The sequence below is a fragment of the Sparus aurata genome, chromosome 17 (genome assembly GCF_900880675.1).
Source record: "Sparus aurata chromosome 17, fSpaAur1.1, whole genome shotgun sequence".
NCBI classification, from domain to species: domain Eukaryota; kingdom Metazoa; phylum Chordata; class Actinopteri; order Spariformes; family Sparidae; genus Sparus; species Sparus aurata.
In genome coordinates this window covers 23,634,109-23,655,816 of record NC_044203.1, presented here as the reverse complement: position 1 = coordinate 23,655,816, position 21,708 = coordinate 23,634,109, and the positions used below count along the sequence as shown (strand labels likewise).

Below are 21,708 nucleotides of genomic sequence, written 5' to 3'. Positions count from 1 at the left end.
GCTCAAAATCTGAAAGAAGTAATTATGTTGTGTACATAAAAAAGAAAAGAGAGAAATGGGAGCAAAAAGGGTTGCATTTATATTTTTGTATATTTAGTGCAGTATTTTCAGTTTGTTTCGGGTGCTCTCCAATGACCCCAAAATCTTGCAGGTTTGAAGCTTGTATTCAATAAACTTGGTGTAGACAACCTCACTGACTCTGTGTCCTGTATTTGGCTTTCACAGACAACTTCACTCCTCCTCATACTCTGTATGAAATAAGTTGTAGACACATCCCATGCTGGTGACCAACATCCAGCATACCAGCACCAAAACACAATGTTGGACTTGCTGGTCACCAGCTATGATGGTTTATGCTGGTTTTTCCAGCAGGGTGCAGTGTGTAAAATAACTGCGTCTGGTGACTACATTGTATGATAGCTTGATAACGTTATAGCAGAAGGAGGCGTGAGGAGGCGCGAGGAGGCGCGAGGAGGCGCACAGCATCCCCCATAGAAATATAAGGTTGAAAACTCGACTCGAAAGAAAGAGTTATGTCATACCTGTATTCCAGCACTAGGATGCGTCTTTCAATATATTTTTGAGATCCTACATATGTCTCCTGCTGGCCCAGAAAATGAGCTAAAATTTTTGCCTGACTGCTAGGGACTAACTTAATGCTAGCTAAACTGGCTGACTAACTGTTTCAATCTGCGCAACGAACTTCGACTACCGTACGTTTCAGCGAACAAACAGAGCGGATCCGAGGGGGCACGGTCCCTGGACATATTTGACGCTGAGTATAGCCCAAGCAAAATAATCCACCTGAGAGAAATTGCCAGTTATATATATTACTAGGATTCATTTAAAGGGGCTGGATAACAGGTAAGGACGTTACGCTTTGACTGCCCCTCCACGGTCTAAGTACGGACCGTTGTGTGACCGAATCACTGACCAACGTACGTACGAAGTGCTAGCAACGAGATAGGACACGGCTAACGTTAGCCCCTACAAGAAGAGGAGAAACTTTGACTGTCGATCATTCAAATGTATTTAATTTACTTCTGTTACCTTGTTTTGTGCGGTGAATTCAGAAGCTTTACTCGAGCCGAGGACGGGATTCCCGTGAGTGCTGTGCCTAGTGACAGCGGGGCTAAAGTTAAGCTAGCTGCAGATGGTACGTTAACACCTAGCTAACAGTAGGCTGGCTTCTGTTTGATAAACAGTCATTTTCTGTCTGCGCTCACGTTGGATAGCATTTCTGAAAAAGCTGAACTAAATAACCCTTTCAATGTAAGTAATACATCACTTTAGCTGTTAAGAAAATAAGTAAGTAAAGTATTTTCTAAATTATTATTATTTTTTTAAATGTAAAATAACTTGCCCAATACAAGTTTTATTGTTAGCTAGTGAACAAATAATACATGTGTCTTAAATGTATCACCACCACAGTCAGTATTGTGTATGTTTGTGAGCTATTGCAGTGTGGAGAAAGTGATGTCCTTACTTAAATGTGTTTTCCATCCATAAGGCACAGATACAGATGGTGTTTATAAAAAGAGCAGTAACTGAAAAACAGAACAATTGTATGTTTTACAAACGGGCTTTAATTGTCATTTGTTCCATATTATGGCAAATTGATTTATTTTTGATAATTACTATAATTCCCCCCAACCACTATAATTTTGCGTGCTCAAACACTGTATCAATCACATATTTTAGAATGGAAAAAGATGCAGACTAAGCTATGATGTCAGCCATCAATTAAACAAACAAAAAAACTACTTAGTGTTAGGATTATAACAATACCAGAACTTCAAACATTTAGTTTGCCACATATGCAGAGGGTAACACACCAACACTAAGACCTATACAAGGTAGTACAATCCCATAAAAATACCCTGTAAATTTTACAATACTGTATCACAAACTAGGGCCACAGAATGACTATAAAGATGAATTAAGTTCGCCCTTATAGTTTCAATAAAGACTAAGTATAATAAGCAGCATAAAGGTTGTATTTACTGCAGGGCTTTGGTGCCATTTTTCATTTTAGTGTCCAGGTATTATAAAGGTTATCGTGCCCACTCTCTCTTTTTAGAACACCGGGCCTTGAATATTCATCGTTATGTGGGTTGGGAGCAATTACCTGACACACTTGTGTGTGTATACAAAGGCCACACTGATTGACGGGGGTTACAGCGGTTATTTAGATGTATTTGTGCTAGTCATTTGCTCTAGTGTCAAGTCAGTTATTACACAAAATACTAATAATTTGGATATAATGGCTTTGAGTAGGATAACACTGAGTGACAGACAGATTAATGCTCACACAATGGGCTTTTCTAAAGGAACTGTGGTGACAGAAGTTTTTCTTTGGCAAGCAGAAATCCTCAATTCTAAACTTTAGGCGATTGAATAGTTTTAATTTATTAGCTTGATTTGACTTGGTGTGAAGAGTTTTTATGTGACAAGCTCAGCTGGAAACGCGTGTTTAGAGGTGTTTACAGTGAAAAATCACATGTGCTGCAGGCAGACCCATGGTTGCAGATGCATTTCAGTATGATTTTTAAAATCTGTTTGTGAATGATGCTGCGAGACCACATTGTCTTGTGTCCACTGCTGACCTGAAAATGTCTGTCAAGCATCCCAGTATTTGGCTCTATCATTGTTTCCTCCTTCTCTTTGCATTTGTTTTTATGCACTCTGGATGTTTGGGATGCTGGTGCCTGGCACATTCAGACTCTTAAAAGCAGCACAAGACAGAACCACACCCTAGAAGATCAGTGCAGAGCCTTTTTTTGTGCATGAACCTGCATATTGCAGCATCACTTGACACATCTTGGCATGATCACCTTATAAAAGTCTCATCTCAGTGCCATGACAAGTAACTGAGGCAACATACCCAGAAAGTGTGCATACATACTGTACACTCATGCACACTCACAGAGAAATACATGAAGACTTACAGTCAACACACACACACACACACACACACACACACAAGAATGTGGGTGCTTAAGCAGGCCAGTAGAGTGAAGTAAAGTTTTGCAGCTTTGTGCAGCCTGCCTGTCTGTGTAATGCAAGCTCTGGCAGAGGAGAGGAGGAGGTGGCAACGATGACAGTATTTTGACTGCACTTCGACCGCAGCTCCGCAAAAGACATTCAATCAAAACACACTCAGGGAACACAGACTGGAAACAGATAGAGCTTATAGGTGAACACACTACTCTCTATCAAACAAATACCCAGATAAACCCACTCAAAAACTTCAGAAAAAGGAACTGCAATGACAGATATTTCAAGCAGAGAAACTATTCTTTTTTGGAGCAAAAGTTTGAAGACCGGGAGCCACTTTAATCTAAAACATCCTTTAGCGTCTGAGTTAATAAATGTTCATTAAATTCTGGTAATATCCTGGAACCCCTAGCTCTGTGTGCTGTATTCGTATCTGAAACAAGGCATGCTAATACTGGACAACCTTCAGTACTAGTCTGCAGTGTTTCAGTAAGCTAAGCTGGGTGCTTCCGGGCTCTAGGTAATGGTGCAGTCATTGTAAAGAGAACATTAAATATTCAGGGAGAGCCAACAGCGTGGATGTGCATAATAGGCAGATACAGGCGTCTTATCCTCATTGTGGGTGTGTGTATGCAAGAGGGTTTATGCAAGAAGAGTGTAAGCATACAGTATGTGCTCTCATTTGTGTGCACACACATGTGGATGTCTGTGTTTAAGTTCTAAGCACGTATGTGTGTGTGTGTGTGTGTGTGTGTGTGGGGGGGGGGGGGGCTGGTTTCATACCCCGGGTTTGCACAGAGTCGAAGGACCAGCGCAGGAGCTTCTAATTGAAAGGGATTTGAGGGATATGGCTGGAGTCAGCATGTTACGACACGCTGAGACTGGACTCTGGTGGGCTGTTGAAACCAGCAGGAGGCTGAGAACCACAAATGTGTGTATTTGTGCATGTGTGTGTGCGTAACTTGTGTGGGTACATCAGTATTTGTATTTGTGCGGTGTTTGTGATTATGTTCGGTCACAGAGTACGTTCTGAGAGTGCTGGGTGCCTTTATGTATGTGTAGTGTGGTGTTGAGGTGCTGGTGTGCGGTTGTGAAAATGAGCACCGCTCTCTCTCTTCTGACGCTGACAAGGGTAAAATCCCGGCGCATTAAAGGGAAAACATCTCCAACAGTTGACAAGGCTTCGCATTAAGGATTTCTGAACAAACCACAGCTTTATAGAATATGCATGACATGCCAGGGGTACTGGTGCTTGGGAGACGTGCATGCAGTTATGTAGACAAGACACTCAAACACAGAAAACAATGGGGAGTCTACAACCAGATGGTAAAGACACACAGAAATCTTCAGCACTATTTAAATCTGCATTTCATTTCACAGTAAAATAATGAAAACACATTCAGCAAGTAAGAACAAATCAGCAGCTATTGATCAGAGCCACATCAGAACACTGCTTTCAGCAAAATGACAAAGACTGAAATATATGAGTAAATGTGTTTGACTGCAGGGCTGCTGCAGCTATTGATTATTTTCATTATCGACTCAGGAATACCCTCACATTTTTAAGTCCGTCTAAATGCAATTCTGTCTGACCCATTTGTACATTTAGAAACAAAATAATACTTCCTTTCTATACTGACTGTGATTTATCTCTCCCAAGTGCCAAGAAATCCAGTGATGTAAGACATGGAAGACAATATCCACAGTCCTCATTGTGTATAAAATGCATTCCAAAATTCAGCCAAATCTACAGTATGTGAAGCTCCAACAGCCTCATTTAGTTTAACCAGTTGGGTGTCTTCCAGAGTTACAGTCTCATTGTTCAAAGTTCCCTTTGTTTTTGTTACCATCCCTCTGCTGCATCTGAACAACTAAACACTGCTCAGGGTCACAGAGAGGGAATTTGGTAGTAAAGAGATTGTAACTGTAAAGGAAAACCTTTTCATTTGGATAACTCGGACGGCTGAAGCTTCAGATTGTCCTCACCTTTAAATGCATTTTGCGTAAAACCAGGAACCTGTAATGATTATCAGAACAGTTCACAATTAATTTTCTTTTGATCAACTAATGCAGCTCAAGGCTATTGCTTCACAACCAGTATGAAAAAGAGGGACAATGACATAATCCAATATGTCTTAAAAATACATATGGGCATGCACATATACTTTAAGACAGACTTGAAAACATGTGACTATATCCTTTGATTTTCTTTGATGATTCATTGATCCATCACAAATGATCGATCCATGTCATTGTCCTCATATTGCTTGACCAATAGTCCAAAACCCCAAAATATTGAATTTAGGCTGATGTAAAATCAAAAAAGCTAAATTTTCACAATTTTGAAGTTCGTGTGTGCGTGCGTGCGTGTGTCTGTGCATGCGCTCTTTAACCAGAAAATACAGAGACAGCAGAAACTGATCAGTAGGACGACATAAAGAACGGTCAAATGTTCAGCAGCCGGCTTCTGTCCTCTGCCTCAGGCACTTGTAGTCGTTGTGAACGTAACATGAAAATTCACCCCTGTGACCTTTGTGACTATTCTCACTGTTAGTGTTGTCATGATACCAAAAATATGACTTCGGTACGATACCTGCCTAAAATATCTCGATACCGATACTGAAACGATACCACGGCGGAAAACTAAAACATCAAAAGTAATGGAATAAAATATTAGATGACAGAATGTGAAACTTAAAATGACTTATTTCTTTTTATTAAAACACAGTAAAAAAACAACTTTTTTTTGTAAAAGCTGCTGAGCTTTATAGCTACTTAACCTGTTATAACAACAATGAAATGATTATGCAACTGTTTAACTTAGCTGCCAATCTGGTTACAAGCATCTCTGTATCCAAGAAGACAAGTGTCTTCTTGTTTTGTTCATTATTCATTATTAAATAACCTGATTTTCCGTAGTAGAAAAAAATTAACAGCACGTTAACTACAATTTTATTCAGCATAAAAATAATGAACATAAATGACATTAACTGTAAATCTGGCAATTCATAAAATAAGATAATACTTTATTCATCCCACAAAGGGGAATTTTGCAATTTGCATTTCATGATGATAAAGTTCAAACCCTGGATTATTAGCCTGCAACTAAAGTGCACTAAAGTGCAACACAATTGACCCAGGTGGAGGTCTGTGCTAATCAGACCATATTCTAATAATATAAATTACAATATACATTATAAATTATTGACACAAATGTACATGCTATGATTAAATTACTAGTACTGATTGACTTAGTGGTGTTGATCAGCATACTTGAGAACACCAGCACAGGTAATGGTAAAGTTGATGTTACCAGTGTGAACGTTGCGTTTGCTTACAGAGATGTGTGGAACCACATCGGACTGTTAAACAGTTAGCTTTACCCCTGACTGCCTCGTGCAACTCTGATGGTAAAAGAAGTTCGCTTGTCACAAAAAAAAAACTCGCTTGACTTCCATCCGAGGGATATTAATGCTATCTATCACTAACCTGCAGCTCTTTGAACTCTTTGAACAAGTCCGCATGTCTGTCAGCTACATGTTTTGCCGAGTTGGACGTGTTGGCTCCTTAGGTCATTATGGATTTAAAGCATTGTTTACAGACGGGCTTTGTGGTGTCCGTGGGCTTGCCCTTACTGTCGGCAATGTAAGCGAAATATTTCAATATTTCTCTCCGTGTGTCTGCTTCTTCAACAAGCCTAGGACGGTCGGCAGGAGCACTCATGCCACTTTCAGCCATGCCTGTCTCGCTCTGCTCCGTGACTGTCCGTCACTGTGAAACCACGCCCACTCTGGCTGCAGGCAGTGAGGAAGCAGAGAGAAGCTGCACACAGACACGCTGCCCCGCTGTCGCACAAAGTTCATAAAGTAACGATACTAATAAAATGCGAAAAATTATTGTTTTTAACGGCTGGGTACCGCGGTACCTTTCTAGTATCGGTTAACCGTGCAACACTACTCACTGTCAGGTTTATATTCTTATTTCAGATGCCAACGCAGCACAGACCTGCTCCTCTAACTCACACTGAGAGATTAAGACTCAAGAACATTGCTCCAATCAGACCAAACACCTGCTCTGGGTTCCATTTCTTGACACTTCTGTCCTTGTGGTTCTTTAGAGAGGCCAAAATCACAGTTTCTCAACAATCCCAGGATTCAAGCAGTTTTTGGAGACAACAAAATAATATACAATCAAGTGTATCCTGTGATTCAACAGAAAGCACGCCCTTTTCTCTTTTAGAGTGCCACTCAGAGCAAATGATTGGAAATAAAAGAACTGATGTCATGTCCTTACATCTTCCCATCCACGTCCAGGTGTCCAGGAAATTACATCCAGGAAGGGGTTGGACAGGTAGCCATCACTGTTGAAGGAGTAGTCTCGACCACCAAGCGTGATGTTGCTGAAATACCTGCATGGTGATGGATATATACACAAGGAGAAGGCAGACGGTTAGTAAATGACAGAAAAAAGCCTATTATTAGTAATTAACTAATTGCTTTCTTGAGGATAGGAGGAAAAAATAGAAATCACAAGATTGCTTTTGATACAACCATGAGCCTGCTCTATTCTCTCCTGTTTGAAACTAAGTCAAAGCACCTCTGTGGTGACACAGAGGGCTTGTCTGTTAATCAAATCTACAGACAAATGATCAGAGGCACAGAATTGTCAGGACCTTTGAAGTCAAACAACTGCTGCTCTCTGTATCGGCTGCAAGCTCTATATTTGTCTGATAATCACACAGGACGGTGCCCTAATTGTCTCCTCATGTCATCTTGCGGGCTTCAAAACAGAAAACCTGAAAGCTTTTTTTTTTTCCCCATGACAGAAACCCTCATGGAACAACAGCTTGCAGTTACAGACAGTGAACAGCAGGTAGCACTGCAAAAATATGAAAATGAAAACATCTTCCTACTCTGTTTCTTGGACATAGCTTATAAACCAAGAAGGAGGAATCTATTAATCATCCCCGGTTTAATTGCCAAACTGTTTGTGCTGTGACTCATTTACGAAATTGACTGCAAATAAACTAATTCATTACATGTTTGGCTCATCTTCAGACTGAACAAACTTCTCTATTCAGTATCGCGTGTATGGTCTTATATGTGGATCAAGAATGACGGGCATTAAAAATGAAACAAGATGATAACCAGAACCAGTCGGGCTACCTGTTAGAGTGTACTGCTGCCTGTTTGCACAGCCTACGAGGAATATATTAAAGCCGGCTCATTAATATACATGAGACATGGTCCGCTTGCTACAGATGCTGGGGTAATTTTGCCAACTCACAACTACACGCACCAACAACATCTATTTTGCATGGATGATAGCCAGCTCCAAATTCAGATATCCACTCTGAGCCTGCTCTCTGACACTGTATCTGCCAACTCCACCCATATACCTTCCAGCCTATTCTGGCACTGAATCAACTCATTTCTTAGAATACACCTTATTGTGTCTCCAATTCGATTTCTCCATTTTTCAAATTTTTTTGGGGGTGGGGGAGAACTGCCTTACAATTGCCCCCAAAAACCTCTATACACTCTCCTTCCCACTTCACATTCTCACTAACCTCATCCTGCCGCGCAGTCTCTGGGTCTGATTGGCATCCGTCATGCAGTTGGTGACAAAGTTCGGCCCGCCTGTGGTCCCGTAATCCTTGCGTGTCGCCACTGCCCCGTGAGTCAGCACTGACACACCCCGAGCAATCCTCCGGCGAGGCTCGTCCCTCCAGCCCTGGGGCCGCACGGCAAACAGAGCCCGCGGCAGGTTCTCCATGCCCAAACCTGAGAGAGCTGGGCCCACAGCGAACCACATGTGCGAGGCTCCGGCCTGACCGGCGGCCCAGGCAGCTCGGAAAACCAGCTCAGCCTCCTCCTGGGAGCAGTACAGCAAACGTACCTGGAGGACAGCAGGAAGTGCAGGGAGGGAACAGGGACGAGGGGAGACACACACACACATACACGCTAGTGAGATAAGGAGGGGACAGGGGCAGACGTGGAGAGAGACAGAGGGTGGGAGAAGTAAGGGAAGAAAGATAGAGCTGGAGCAGAGGTGCACCTGAACGGCAGGGGAGGAGGTTGGAAAGAAAAGGCCATATTAAGAAAAGACAAGGATGCTGGGGGAGTTAAGAGGAAAGATAGCTGCAAGCTGATGTGGTAAAGTCCATGGGAGTCGACATATGATGCAGAAGAAGAAACAGAGAAAAAAACAGGGAAGACAGCATGGCTGAATGTGATGTGTGCTAACCAGGAGGTGCAGGAGGCAATGGGGGTCAGTGCTTAATGAGCTGGGGCCTGATGAACCAAGTTACAGTTATGAATAATGAAAACAGGAGTAAAACAAGAAGGAGAACATGAAACAACTGTAAGTGGCTGAGCCGAGAAATAGAGAGGTGGAGGTGGGGAAGCAGGAAGAGGAGGGCAGTTAAACCAAACACACCTGAGGGAAAACGAGAGGGAAGAGGTTAAACTCTGACATATGTTATTAAAAGCAGGGCGAAGAGAAGACCCGGAGACAAGGAGATGGAGGTTGGCAAAACGAGCGGATGGAGGGAAGTAATCAGAGGTTTGAAAACAGAAAAGTCACTCCTTGGAGAATGGAAAACGAGGAGCGGGGATGATGCAGAAAAGCAAAGGATGACATATTTTGGTGAAATCAGGGCCTGGAGAGATGAGAGATATTTGTGAAAAAGAAGGGCTGGGATGATGGAGCGTGGCTTGGGAGAAGGAGAGAAGAAAACATTAAAGAGAGAGAAATTCAACATAGAAAGACAGAGCAGTGACACTGGATGAGCTCTTTGCTGCAAGTGCTCAGGTAAGGGCAGTGGAGGAGGGCGATGTGGGGTAGAAATTGTCCAAAGAGGGTTTCATGGGGTTAGAGGGGAAATGGAGAGAGAAGGAGTGGATCGACAAGAGGAAGATACAGCTGAGCTGAGCTGAGTGGAAAGGGGTGGGTGGGGGTTAAATGCTGACAAATACATATAAAGAAAGAGAGAGTAAGAGCAAATTAAAGAAGTACATAATAAACCACACAGTGAAGAAAATAGACAAAGGGGAATTGAAGGACAAAAAAAAAGAAGACAACGCTTTTGTGGGGGGGGGGGGGGGGGGGGGAGTCAGGGAAACAGACTGAAAGCACATTTTGAGAATTGCGCCTTCATTGAATTTTGAACTGTAATGGCTTGGCAAAACAATCCTGCCTGTATGCCAATAAAGCTCCAGTGAATTAGGCAGGGAATGAGAGTGACAGAGGGGGAGGAGGGCAGAGAGAGAAAGAGGGCGACGGACAGAGAGGGAGACTGAATTAAGGAGGGAAGGAGAGAATCAGAGTTATAAACAGACACACACAATATCTAAAGACGGGAAATGGAGAAAGAGAGGAACATACAACAGAGAGAGAGAGAGCAGAAGAAATACTGACAAGGCAGAAGCTGGAAGAGGAATGGAACAAAATCGACAGTGAGAGATTTGAGTAGAAATTGACCCAGAGACCTGTGTCAGGCCATCTATAATGTAGAGGACATAACTAGAAATGTGGCAGAGAGGGAGAAAAGAGAGAGAGAGCATGTAATGCAAAGATACACAGCATCACTAAGCGATCACAAGCATTTATTAGCCCTGCAGTAGAGAAAAGCTAAAAAGGGAGGGGGATGGGGGGGTGGTTGTGAAAAGCAAGAGGGTTAAAAAGCAAGCACTGCGTATAGGCAACCCGTTGCTGGCAGTATGTTATATTAACAATGACAGTAGCAGAGTGGAGTCTAAGGAATCCACTACACAAGCACACACACTCAGACCCAAACACACACACACACGCAGAGCTGCAGTGACCATGCTGGGACATTAGCGATGACATTGAGACCCAGACTAAACAGAGCCAACTGAGATCAGAGCCCGTGGCCAGGAAGACATGCGGCATAGAGGGATGGACGGGTGGACTGAAGGAGTCAAAGATAGCCATACAGAGATGGAGGTGAGCAGGAAGGCAGCAGAGGAGAGTGAGCTTGTCTCCAGGCAAAGAAAACGCAGGAGGGGAGGCAGAGGGGAAAGGAGGGAGCGGAGGAAGCATGAGAACACGGAGATGAAAAATTGAACAGGTGGATCATGGGGTCAAAGAGGAGGTTTAAGGAGATACAAAATGATAAAGGAAGTGTTGAGGGAAAGAAAACAAGTTAAGAGGAGCAAGGGGAAGTGAGACTGGAAGTTTGAAGGAAGTAAGGAAAGGAAGGGAAGATCGAGCAAGGCAATGTGATAGGAGAGGGAGCAGGCATACAATATGAAGGGATAAAACACACCAGAGGTACAAGCCAAAACCACAAGTCATTCTGCTCAATAATGAATCAATGTGAATTTGAAATGTAAGGCAAGTTTCTGTCAAGATATCAAGTAACAACTCTGTATAGATTTATACAGAGAAGGTGACTAGAATGAAATTAAAAAAAGGTAGAGGGTGAAGAAAAACTAATGACATTAGGTTACATCTGGATCAGAATGGAATCATGAATTAGAGAAGGTGATATTCAGGTTGACAGTCTCTCACTGATAACTCACATTGTGCAGCCAAACATAGTTCAAACTCACAGTCCTTTTACTTTAAGTCTAGTGGACACTTCAGAGATACCTCACCTTCCAAAGATACTAGATTGAGTTAAATTTGGGGGAAATGTGTGTATAAGCCATGAATATTTCACTCAGTGATGATTTACATTATCTTCCATGAAGAACTACAATAAGCTGATATTTGTGATTCTGGCGGACAGTGTGGACATCTTTTCCAACAAGGGGAAAACTGTAAGGTTGTTAACTTCTTTTGCATTTTGCACGTTATCTTCGATGACAACCCGCTGGCAAATGAGATTGACTCGTGGTTTTTTGTTGTACCGTTGAACTCTTAATGCCTTTGCAGATGGGAGGGGGAAGAGAAGAACAGAGGGATAGAGGAGAGAGGGGAGAGAGAGATGTGGAGGGACAGAGGGAGAGACGAAGAAGGAAGGAAAAAGCTGGGAAGCCACCTGTCAGAAAGGAGGCCCCCCAATGATACTCGCAGCACTTCCTCCCCTTTCCTCCCCCCTTTCCCCCCTCCCTCCCCCCTGTCTCACCTGCGCCTCGTTCTCCTTCAGCAGCCTGCGCGTGCGTGCCCCCCCAGGGTCGTCGGTCACGTTCAGGATCACCACACTCTTCTTCTCCCAGCCGATGAACGAACCGTCCGTCAGGCCCTCCACCACGGACAGGAAGTCCTGGTAGCCATGGTGACGTGTGGACACCACAGAAAAGGCTGTCCAGTCATACTCCTCAAGCACCTCAAAGATGACCTCTAATTGGAGGGCAGTAGAGGAGCTGAACTGGAGAAAGATGGAACCTGATTCCTGATTTGGGGAAAAGAGCAGCAGATTTGGTTTAAAATCTCACTGTAGAAATACATTCTCTGTAGTTGTACTGTGTCTAAAATGCAGCAACAATACAATGAGAAAGTAACAGACATCATTTTGACTACAAAGAACTACAACTCTCCAGACTGCTCCATCTTTATGCACAACAACATCATGGCATCATGGGGCTTGAAGTTTTTATGGAGCAGCACCACTTGTGCAGCCGCAGGGCTGAAACAGCTAGGACTGTTGCATGAATTCTCTTATGACGTCCAGAAGGGAGTGTTTCTAAAAAGTCTGTTCAGGGGATGGGAGGGGGTGAGGACTAGGCAAGGGTACATCTTCAAAGGAAGTTCATCAAAGTGCTACAATTTAATTCCTCAAGTGTAAATGGTTAAAACAAGTTATTTGTAAGCTCAAACGCAATGTTTTTTGATTCTTTCCTCCCCCTCTTTGGTGGTGAAAAGCACGTGACTCTAGTTTCTCTGGTGCATGCACACTCGCACACAAATGTACAGTACGCAAACACTCTCTTATTCATTCATGCACACACACACGTCTGCTCATTGCCTCCCTTCCAGGAACATCAGAGGCAGAGCAACAGCCCCAGTTGGTGCCATTTACAGATCAAACACTGCAGAGTTTCAGCAGATCAGCGACCCTGACCTTCAGCTTCCCCTCTGTCCCACCGGCACTTCCCCAAACCTTTTCTTCACAGAGAGGATGCGCGACATTGTGACATTGTAAGTTGTTATGGCAATCTAAGCAGCTCTCCCTTTATACTTCATTCATAGTGCTGTCAATCCATACTGCTTCAGTATACAGCACACACCTAATTATATGTGTCTTACATCTGGGACAACTGCCCTCTTGTATTTCTCTGATTCTCTCCTCTCTCTGTCTTACACACATTCACACTCAAGCTGCAATCACTTCCCCCTCACTCTCCCACCCCAACCCCAACCCCCCTCCTCCTACCTGTGGCATCCTCCCCAGCCCCGCTCCCCCTCCTACAGCCACTATGGGCAGTCCTGTTTGCGCAGAGACAAACTCCAGCATGGGGGCCAAAGGACCCCAGGCCGTGCGAGGTGGCCTCTCCTCTTCATAAACCAGACCCTGCAGGGGCCGCGCTGCCAGCAGCTCACACAGCTGGGACAGCACCGTCTTAGGACTACTGTCATTCACCTGGGAAATAAAGATAGACAGGGATAAATACAGAGGGAATTGACCAACTAGTGGAGTGTGTCTTGGCTTGGTGTTATTGATATGGAAAGTGTCTGTAGTATGCATGACATGTCTGGCTAACACTACAAGCTGCCAGGCGCGTGCTCATTCAGTGGGGCCCACACAACGGCAGCAGTTGCTGCCCATTCAGCTCAAATATTGGAAGCGAGTATGAATAATGGATGGTCATTGTTATTCCCTTCCTTCAAGTAAGGCTGAATGAGCAGTTAGTAGAGGAGACAGTGTCCAACCTGTAGCCAGATGACGTTAGCAGAGCCCCACTGGGTGACTACGCTCTCCCCCAGGGAGCCGTATACCCGGCCGAAGCCGGGGTAGAGCACCCTTCCTCCAGGCCCTGCCACCGCCGCCTCCGCCTGCACCGTAGCACCGGCATGGATCACGGCGATGTTGAAGTTCATCATGGCCCCTGCATCACGCTCCCGCGGGCTGGGCCGGAGCAGGAGGTGGGGGGAGGCGTCCACCAGACCTGCCCACTCTGCCAGGACCAATAGGAGAGAGAGAGTAGGTATGGCGACCATGGCAACCTGCCGAGGGGGGGAGGCAGATATATATCGCACTAAGAGAGGGTGCCTGAAAGAAAGAGAGAGAGGAGTAGAAGAAGAAGAAGGTGAAGAAGAAGAAGAAGCAAGAGAAGAAGTGATTAAGTTAGACTCAGGTGTTTTATTTTTTCAGTAATGTCCAGTACAGAGGACATCAATTCAAGAGAGAAAAGGGAGGACGGAGGTGTAGACGGAGAGAGTGTGAAGGAGAAAGAGAGAAAGACTGAAACTGATCAGAGATTGCATACAGGCTAGACGGGGTAATGAATTCTGAATCCAATCATTGGGTAATAAAAGTTAGCTTTGGCTGGAGAAAAAGACTGGACACGGAGTACGGAATGCAGGGGGAAAAACAATAGAGGGAAGAAAAGCAAGACAGAGAGAAGATGAAATGGGTGCTATTTAGGCTGCAGGCTGAGAAGGAACAATATGAGGAAAAATAGAGACTGGCCGTTGGAGGGAAGCAGGTTGAGAAGGAGAGAGAGTTAATAGCAGACTGAGACAAAGATGGGGGCGGAGGTGGTTATTGTGCTGCATGAATGATAACAACAATTAAGATCACTGTAAACACACTCGGCCTCACACAGCTGCATCCAAGCGCAGACACATGCATCCAATGTTTGAATGCGCACACACACATTCGCAAGATAAATGCATTGCTACACTATGCCCGTGGAGCAGCTTAATGATAGAGAGATAAGAGGGTTAATGCAGCACGTACAAACATACGCACACACTCGCACAAACAGCCATACGGAAAGATAATGACTACCTGGGAGATAGCAGGGTTAATATGTGAGCCGCGCAGACACACAAAAACACAGCACATCATTTTCAATTTACTTCTGGTGCCAACTGCCCTCCCTCTCTTTCTCCATTTCCGTCTCACTTTCTCACCCCGCCTCGTCTCGTGCTCTGTCTTTTCATATTCCCCATCTCTTCTCCCAAATTTCATGGCTTGAGGAACCAAACACAATTGCATTGATTAACAGAGACCCGCTGACATAATATTCCCTCTAAAGTCACTCTCCCTCTCTGCGCCTCTATTTCCCCCTTTCCTCCTCTCCATGTTTCTCGCTCAGTCTTCATCCGACTCTCCTCTCTTTGTCACAGTCTGCCGATTCCTTGACCCTGATCAGTCTTTTTGATGGAAAAAAAAAAGCGGCAGAGAAAAGAAGAGAGAGGGTGAAGAAAGAAAGCTGTGTGAGATGAATAGAAAAGAAAGGTACTGTAAATACAGGGCATAAGACTTATGGTCGACCAGTGGATTGAAGGATGGAGGCCGGGTGGAAAAGTAGGGAGATGATGAGAAAGGGAGAGGACGAAGCAGGGTGGGATGCTGGGAGGTGGCGTAAAATATGTGACGAGAGTAGCAGGAAAGGAAATATTGATTACTGGGATGTGTATACGTGTTTGGCCTAAACAAATACACTGCCAAAGCTGCTGTTTTGAGTGACAGGGCTGTGGACATGTAGGTGTATGTGTGGTGTGGGGCTACAGAAAAAGAGAAAGGCAGAGAAAGACGGTGGAATGAGAGGGCGAATGAAGGAGGTAGATAGATACGGGTTAGAAAAAGAGATGGGGGTGTGGAGAGATGGGGAGAGACAGACCTGTTAGTAGGAAAGAGGGAAAAGGAGAATGTAATAATGAATGGGGAGAGGGAGAAAAACCAGGCTTTGTTGTTGTTTTTGTGTTTTCTTCAAGGCGAGGAAGATGTGGCAGGAAAGAATGGGAAGGACACGGAGACAGGGAGAAAATGAGAGAGTCTGAGACGAAGCCGCAGGAATACGGTACATCATATCATTTGGTGGAGCTGTATTCTACGGTGCTGAGCCATTAACTGTTAGGCCTGTCACTGTACTGCACTGCTCAACCAGCGTATGCCATTCCATCACAGTGAGCCTCGTTGGGTGTGCGAACACGGTGTATTACTACATACAGTAGGCTCTTTCCCTGCAGAGTGGATCGAACGCACGTCCGCAACATCTCGCTGAGGCGCGCGACAATAAGGCAAATTATAATCAAATTCCTCCTCTAAATATATCTTACTATATAGTTCATTATGTGCTCCAGTTCTGCAAACTGAATCATGAAAAGCGAGCAGTAAGGGGGCTCACAGCCAGCAAACACACACTGAAACACACACACATGCACAGAGACGAGAGAGGAGAGCGAGAACGAGATGAAGATTTAATGTTTCATTTGATTTGCTACCATAAATTAATCTTTTGTTGAATTCAAATGTTTGCATTTTAGTATATTTCCCTCCTCTTCTACCTTTATAAAAATGACCCCCTTCCGGTCTTCGGAGCTGCTTCTAATTTAGTAAAGTGTAATGCATGTATATTTGGAAAGGCACTGGAAACACAGGAAATGTTTCAGTTGGGATCATTTAATCACCTTCTTTAGACATGATCAATTATTTTATTAAACTTGTGCTTTATTAGAAAACACTGGCGAGCCAGCCTACCCAGAACAGTTTCTTATGTTTTATTTCTTTCTCTTTTCATTGCTATGGACCCCCTTGTGAGTGTGAAATAATGTTTAACTTAAAGGATATGAGCCTTGCCAGTATCTGACCATTACATGATACTGTATCATTTGAAAGATAATATGTAAATTTTTTTGTTATTTGGGACGTATCTGGATTGTGTTCCTCACCAGGATGATAAATATTGTAATATATTCCTTTTTATAGAATGTGACTGCGCTGACTACAAAAGAAAGAAAGATGGAATTGAAAACCTTTCAAATTTCATAAGACTACTTTCTTTGATTATTCTTTTAGAATTTAAAACTTTGAATTTGCCACAGTGCACGCACCTTCAATCATCATTTGACGGCTAAATGATTATATTATATCAGCATTTGCACTGAAGTATTTGTATTGTATATTGTTGATCTCTCAATTTGTCAATCACTGTAATAGGCAGCTTTACTGTATCTACGGTATAATTACTCTTTCCCGCTGAGCAAGTTTGGTTTGTCTTTTCTAAACAAAGAAAGTGACATTTACAGCACCGCAGAAGCTGCTGTACATGCCTGCGACTGTAAGAGGCAAACTAAAAACACCTTCAGGAATATTTACAGGGTACTTAAGAGCAGGAATATTCTCAGGCTGACACAGACAGCTAATCAACATGATGAGAGAGAAAACATTCACACGGCCAAGCCAGTCTCCTCTTTCTCTTCAAAAATTGCCAGTAGTCTGCAATCGACATACATCTCATCATATCTCTGCTTAAACATTTCCTCTACACAGCATCGTGCGCTCACTGTGATGTCAAGTGATTTCCTGTAGGAATTAATGGTGACTGTATGTGCAGCTTTTTTTTGTATTTTGCAACAACTTCTTCCCAGAATATCAAAACAGGTTTGCAGTTTTGTGTCGCTGAAGGCAAATCAACTACTTTGACGGTATATCCTTCTATAGAGGATTAAAGTGAAGCCTGTGTTATTCCCCGCAAACACCAAAGAGACAAAAAACTTGTATAGCCTCTAAACACAAAATGAAAAATTGATTCTAGGTGTCAGTGTGATGGTAGGAAAACAATCACACTGTTTTCAAGTATCAGATCCCCTCCTTCACCTTAGCTGTGCATTGTACAGCTGCAGCGAGCGCCTGCGGTGAGTCTGGAAGAGCGAGTCGCGAGAGAGGAGGGGAGGGAGCCGCTCGGGGTGGAAGTCGGCTTCTGGCGTGCATACCTCTCCTGAGCCCCTTCTCCCACTGAACTTCAGTGGAGGCAGTGTGCCAGGCCTGGTGCTGCATCCGATCTGCTGGGGAAATGTGAATGGGGAAGGAGTCTTTGGAGTCTGGGGTGTGTGGAGTTGTGGAAGTGCAGTGTTCAGCGTTGTGTTTTGCCCACATCGGGGCTCTGCTGCTTCATTCCAGTCTGTCATGCAGAGTAATGGACCTGCTCCCTGCTGCCTATGGCACAGGCTGCACTGAATCAGCTCAGGCAGCTCTCCACAGCCAATAACAAAACATCTGAAATATGCAGGCTAATATATAATCTACTGTACACCATTAGAAGAAATTGCAGCATCTCTGTGAGTCACTGTAAGTGCCCGGAATAAAAAAAAACCCTTCCCCTTAAGATGAAGACTCCATTTTTCCTTCTTTTTTTTCCCACTTGTCCACATTTAAGACTGCAGTGGGCTGGAGAACACTGCTGCATGTAGTCTCTATAATTTCCTCGGGTCCATGGCTGTACTATAGTAAAAGATAAGATAAAGTGCCAACACAGTGTGATGCCCACAGTGTGCATATATGTGAGTGTATCAATGTCTCTGTGTGTGTGTGTGTGTGTGTGTGAGTGTGTCGTGTGGGGGAGCGGAGGAATGAAGAGAAGAGTGCAGCTGGAGCTCAATGCTCCTCGTGTTAATTGGCCCATACTTCAATCACAGCCACTGGAGTGTGTCCTCTCTGACGGAACATATCCTCTCTCCCTCTCTTTTTCCTCCCCCAATTTCTCTCTCTCTCTCTCTCTCTCTCTCTCTCTCTCTTTCTCTCATCCACTCGCTCACACACACTCTCACTTGACACACTCCCTCACTCAGTCTGTCTCCCTCACTCAGTCACTCGAGTTGGTCACTCATTCATTCACGCTTTCATTCACTGAGTCACTCCGCTGCCTCACTCTGCACCGTCTCACTTTCACTAACTCCTCGTCAACTCCTCGCCCGTTCCTCCCTCCTCAGCCCCCCTCCCTATTCTTTCCTTCCACACACGCCTTTGTCCTGTACTTCTTTCACTTTCTACTTCCTTCCCTCCCTCACTTCCTCTCTCCTCTCATCTCTTTTTCTCTCTCTTTGATCCCTGTCGAGCAGAAGAGCCACCAGGCAGGCGGGCGGCTCTTGTTCCCATTGTGCATAGTGTGCAGAGTGATCTGCGAGCAGCGCAGTGTGCAGCAGCAGGGCGTATAGTACTGTGTGTTTTTACTGCATGACCGTAAACAGCAGTAGTAAAGCCTGCTGCTGCTGCCACTGCCTCCCTTGGACTCGATAGCCGTGGCTATCATAAGCCATTCTGGTGACAGAGTCGGAGCCATCTATCAAAGCATCATGACACCAGAGCCTCAGAGGGGAAAACGCGACACACAGTATTTGTAAATTACACATGCCACAGGCCGATAACCAGATCAGAGCTGGTCGCTTTCAAGCATTTTTTAATGTGGAACAGTTAAAGTCGAGGGGCTAGCTGATATGGAATATGAATTGTGGCAGACAGAATGCATGCAGAGCACACAACCGTCTAAAGGCTCTTCTATCTTTTAACAAATAAATAACCTGCAAATGCAAAAAAAAAAGAAAATCCATATATGAACTGTACTGTCACAGGAGAGAGGAAGTGAAATCTGCACCGGCTCTGCATGAAACTCGCTTATAGCTGATGGTCTCCATTTGTCCTTTCTGTATTTTGTAACCTTTTACAAGAGCTAAATGAAACAGTCACCTTGACATCTCACTTTGATGTTTCTCCACAGCAGGAAGGCATTTCATTTCTGACATTTCAAGTCCCCATAATTTCCACGTGGTGGTACAAAACACGCCCGACTGGGGTTCAGAGTGTCCTGCCTTTAATTCAAATATTTCTTCACGGGCTCGGATTAAACGCTTCTGCCAAGAGACAGTGTCAATTAATTGGACTTCACTTCCGTACATTCAGGAGATAAATTTCATTACTTGAATGGGAGGACACTCCTTGTTTCTCTTCCCTCTATGGATTGATGGAAATGAGATGAAGCTGACCCCGGACCCTGCCACAGTGCAGCACTGAAAAATTCTGTGACCTCATTTTTTAACAAAAAAAAAATTTCTTATTGCCACTTCCCGCTGTGGTTTCTGGCACAACAGACATGAAAAGCAGTGACTGGAAATCACATCCATTACACATGATTATGATGAAATATTTGACATTACCACATCCCATCTGTCTAACTCACAATATTCAGCTCAGGGTATATAATTACCTAGAATTACCTAGTAGAGAATGTGTTTAACTATGCTTTAATAAAACCTCACACATTGTAGTAGTAAGTAGTAATTGCACGAAAATATAAACTCCAGAAACCTGAGAGAAAAATCAGCTGATAGAAATAAAGGCCTGTCAGTTGTTTCATTTTGTTTTGTAACGCAGTCTGGGCATCTTAAATTATTCACTTTGTGTGTGTGCGTGTGTTATCTTTCAAGCCCCTGTCATTCATTTAATCTTCAGGACATTGCGAGCTCACGCACTCACACATTTTTTTTTTATAGAGTTATACAGTCTGCATAAACAACATCAATTTGTGAATGAACGATGCACGGAAATATTTCAATGGTGTCTCTATTTTATCCTCTCGCTCCTGTACACACACCTACACACACACACACACACATCCATTCAGAGAACATCAGCTACAAATGGTTTACTACCCTCATGAGTGTTCAGAAATAAATATCAGGGAGGTCAGATGCTTTCACGTGGAAAGACCAGTGTCTGGGGATCTTGCAACAGGAATTCACATGACAGAGTGTCAGATATTATTTCAATAAGCCTAACTGGCATAACCTCAGTCAGCTTGAATGAATGAAAATGGTTTTGTAAGGAGACTTCATAGTTTGTATGCCCACTGCCAATGCTTGTATAACATAAGTGCTTACTTTACGGCTGGCCAAGGAGCAAGAATATTTCATTTTCCCACCTCTACACCTGACATCTAATAGAGTGAGGAGCAGAGGTCTGCGGCACTACTCCCTGGCCACCCCCCTCTTCTCCCAGGTTGACTATTATGCCACATAATTTACTGGGTTTAATGTACATATAAATTGTTTTCTGTAGTTGCTTTTCTTCCCAAATCCTCTGTCAAGATGTCCTTACGACGCACGACCTGGGGGGATTATCTTATTATGTTTGTTTTAAAGGGAATCATTTCTCTCCACTCAACCTTTTTTGCGGGAATCCAGACACTCCGAGGGCTTTGTGTCTGGAGAAAATAGCTTCAATATCATGGCGCTATCAATGCAATCCAATCATCCAAGAATAAACATGCATTCATGCTGTGCATTTACATAATGCACTGTACATTCATGAATGAAATACTTGCTGATTGGTGGGTTTTTTTTTTTTTCTTTAAAGGAGCATTGAGATTGAAATCAGGAACAAATTGGATGACAGATTTTCAGCAGGTGTGATGAGACGAGTCAAAATAAGTCTGAGAGTATTCAGAATTTAGGGGGATCATGTCACCGTATGGGAAAAATACTGCGTTTTTTTAACAATAACATAAATTCATTATTTTTCTCATTCCAATCTCCAGCCAGTTGTTGCAAAACGATACAGCATTGCTCCACTCTGCTTGCACCAGCGCTTCCATTAATTCCCTCATTGATTGGCCAGACACTGGGATCACCTAGCCAGATCTAAATCAGTCACTAATTAAAAGAGCAAGATGAAAAGCAGCCGACACTGCAGCCCTTCAGGACCTGTAAGGTGAAACATTCAGTAACAACTATAAACTAGGAAGCTGCTCAAGACTCTCAGCAGAAACAAGCACCTAGCTCTGCATAGTAATGACACAC

General features: G+C 43.7%; 1 protein-coding gene and 1 long non-coding RNA gene across 3 annotated transcripts in view; one reads left to right on the top strand and one right to left on the bottom strand.

The window, feature by feature from the left end:
• Positions 1-21,708, bottom strand: part of grin2db (glutamate receptor, ionotropic, N-methyl D-aspartate 2D, b) — a 57,698-nt gene that overhangs the window by 26,653 nt on the left and 9,337 nt on the right. The window contains 5 exon segments of the mRNA XM_030393596.1: positions 7,291-7,405; positions 8,567-8,895; positions 12,092-12,358; positions 13,340-13,546; positions 13,837-14,176. Of these exon segments, the coding sequence (XP_030249456.1) occupies positions 7,291-7,405; positions 8,567-8,895; positions 12,092-12,358; positions 13,340-13,546; positions 13,837-14,124 (1,206 nt within the window). The 5' untranslated portion in view covers positions 14,125-14,176.
• LOC115567271 (uncharacterized) lies at positions 720-13,351 on the top strand. 2 transcript variants are annotated; one of them, XR_003981159.1, is made up of 3 exons: positions 720-864; positions 7,311-7,445; positions 12,943-13,351. It is a non-coding gene; the product is annotated as an uncharacterized LOC115567271 (long non-coding RNA). The 2 variants fall into 2 exon arrangements; XR_003981158.1 differs by lacking the exon at positions 720-864 and adding an exon at positions 1,022-1,156.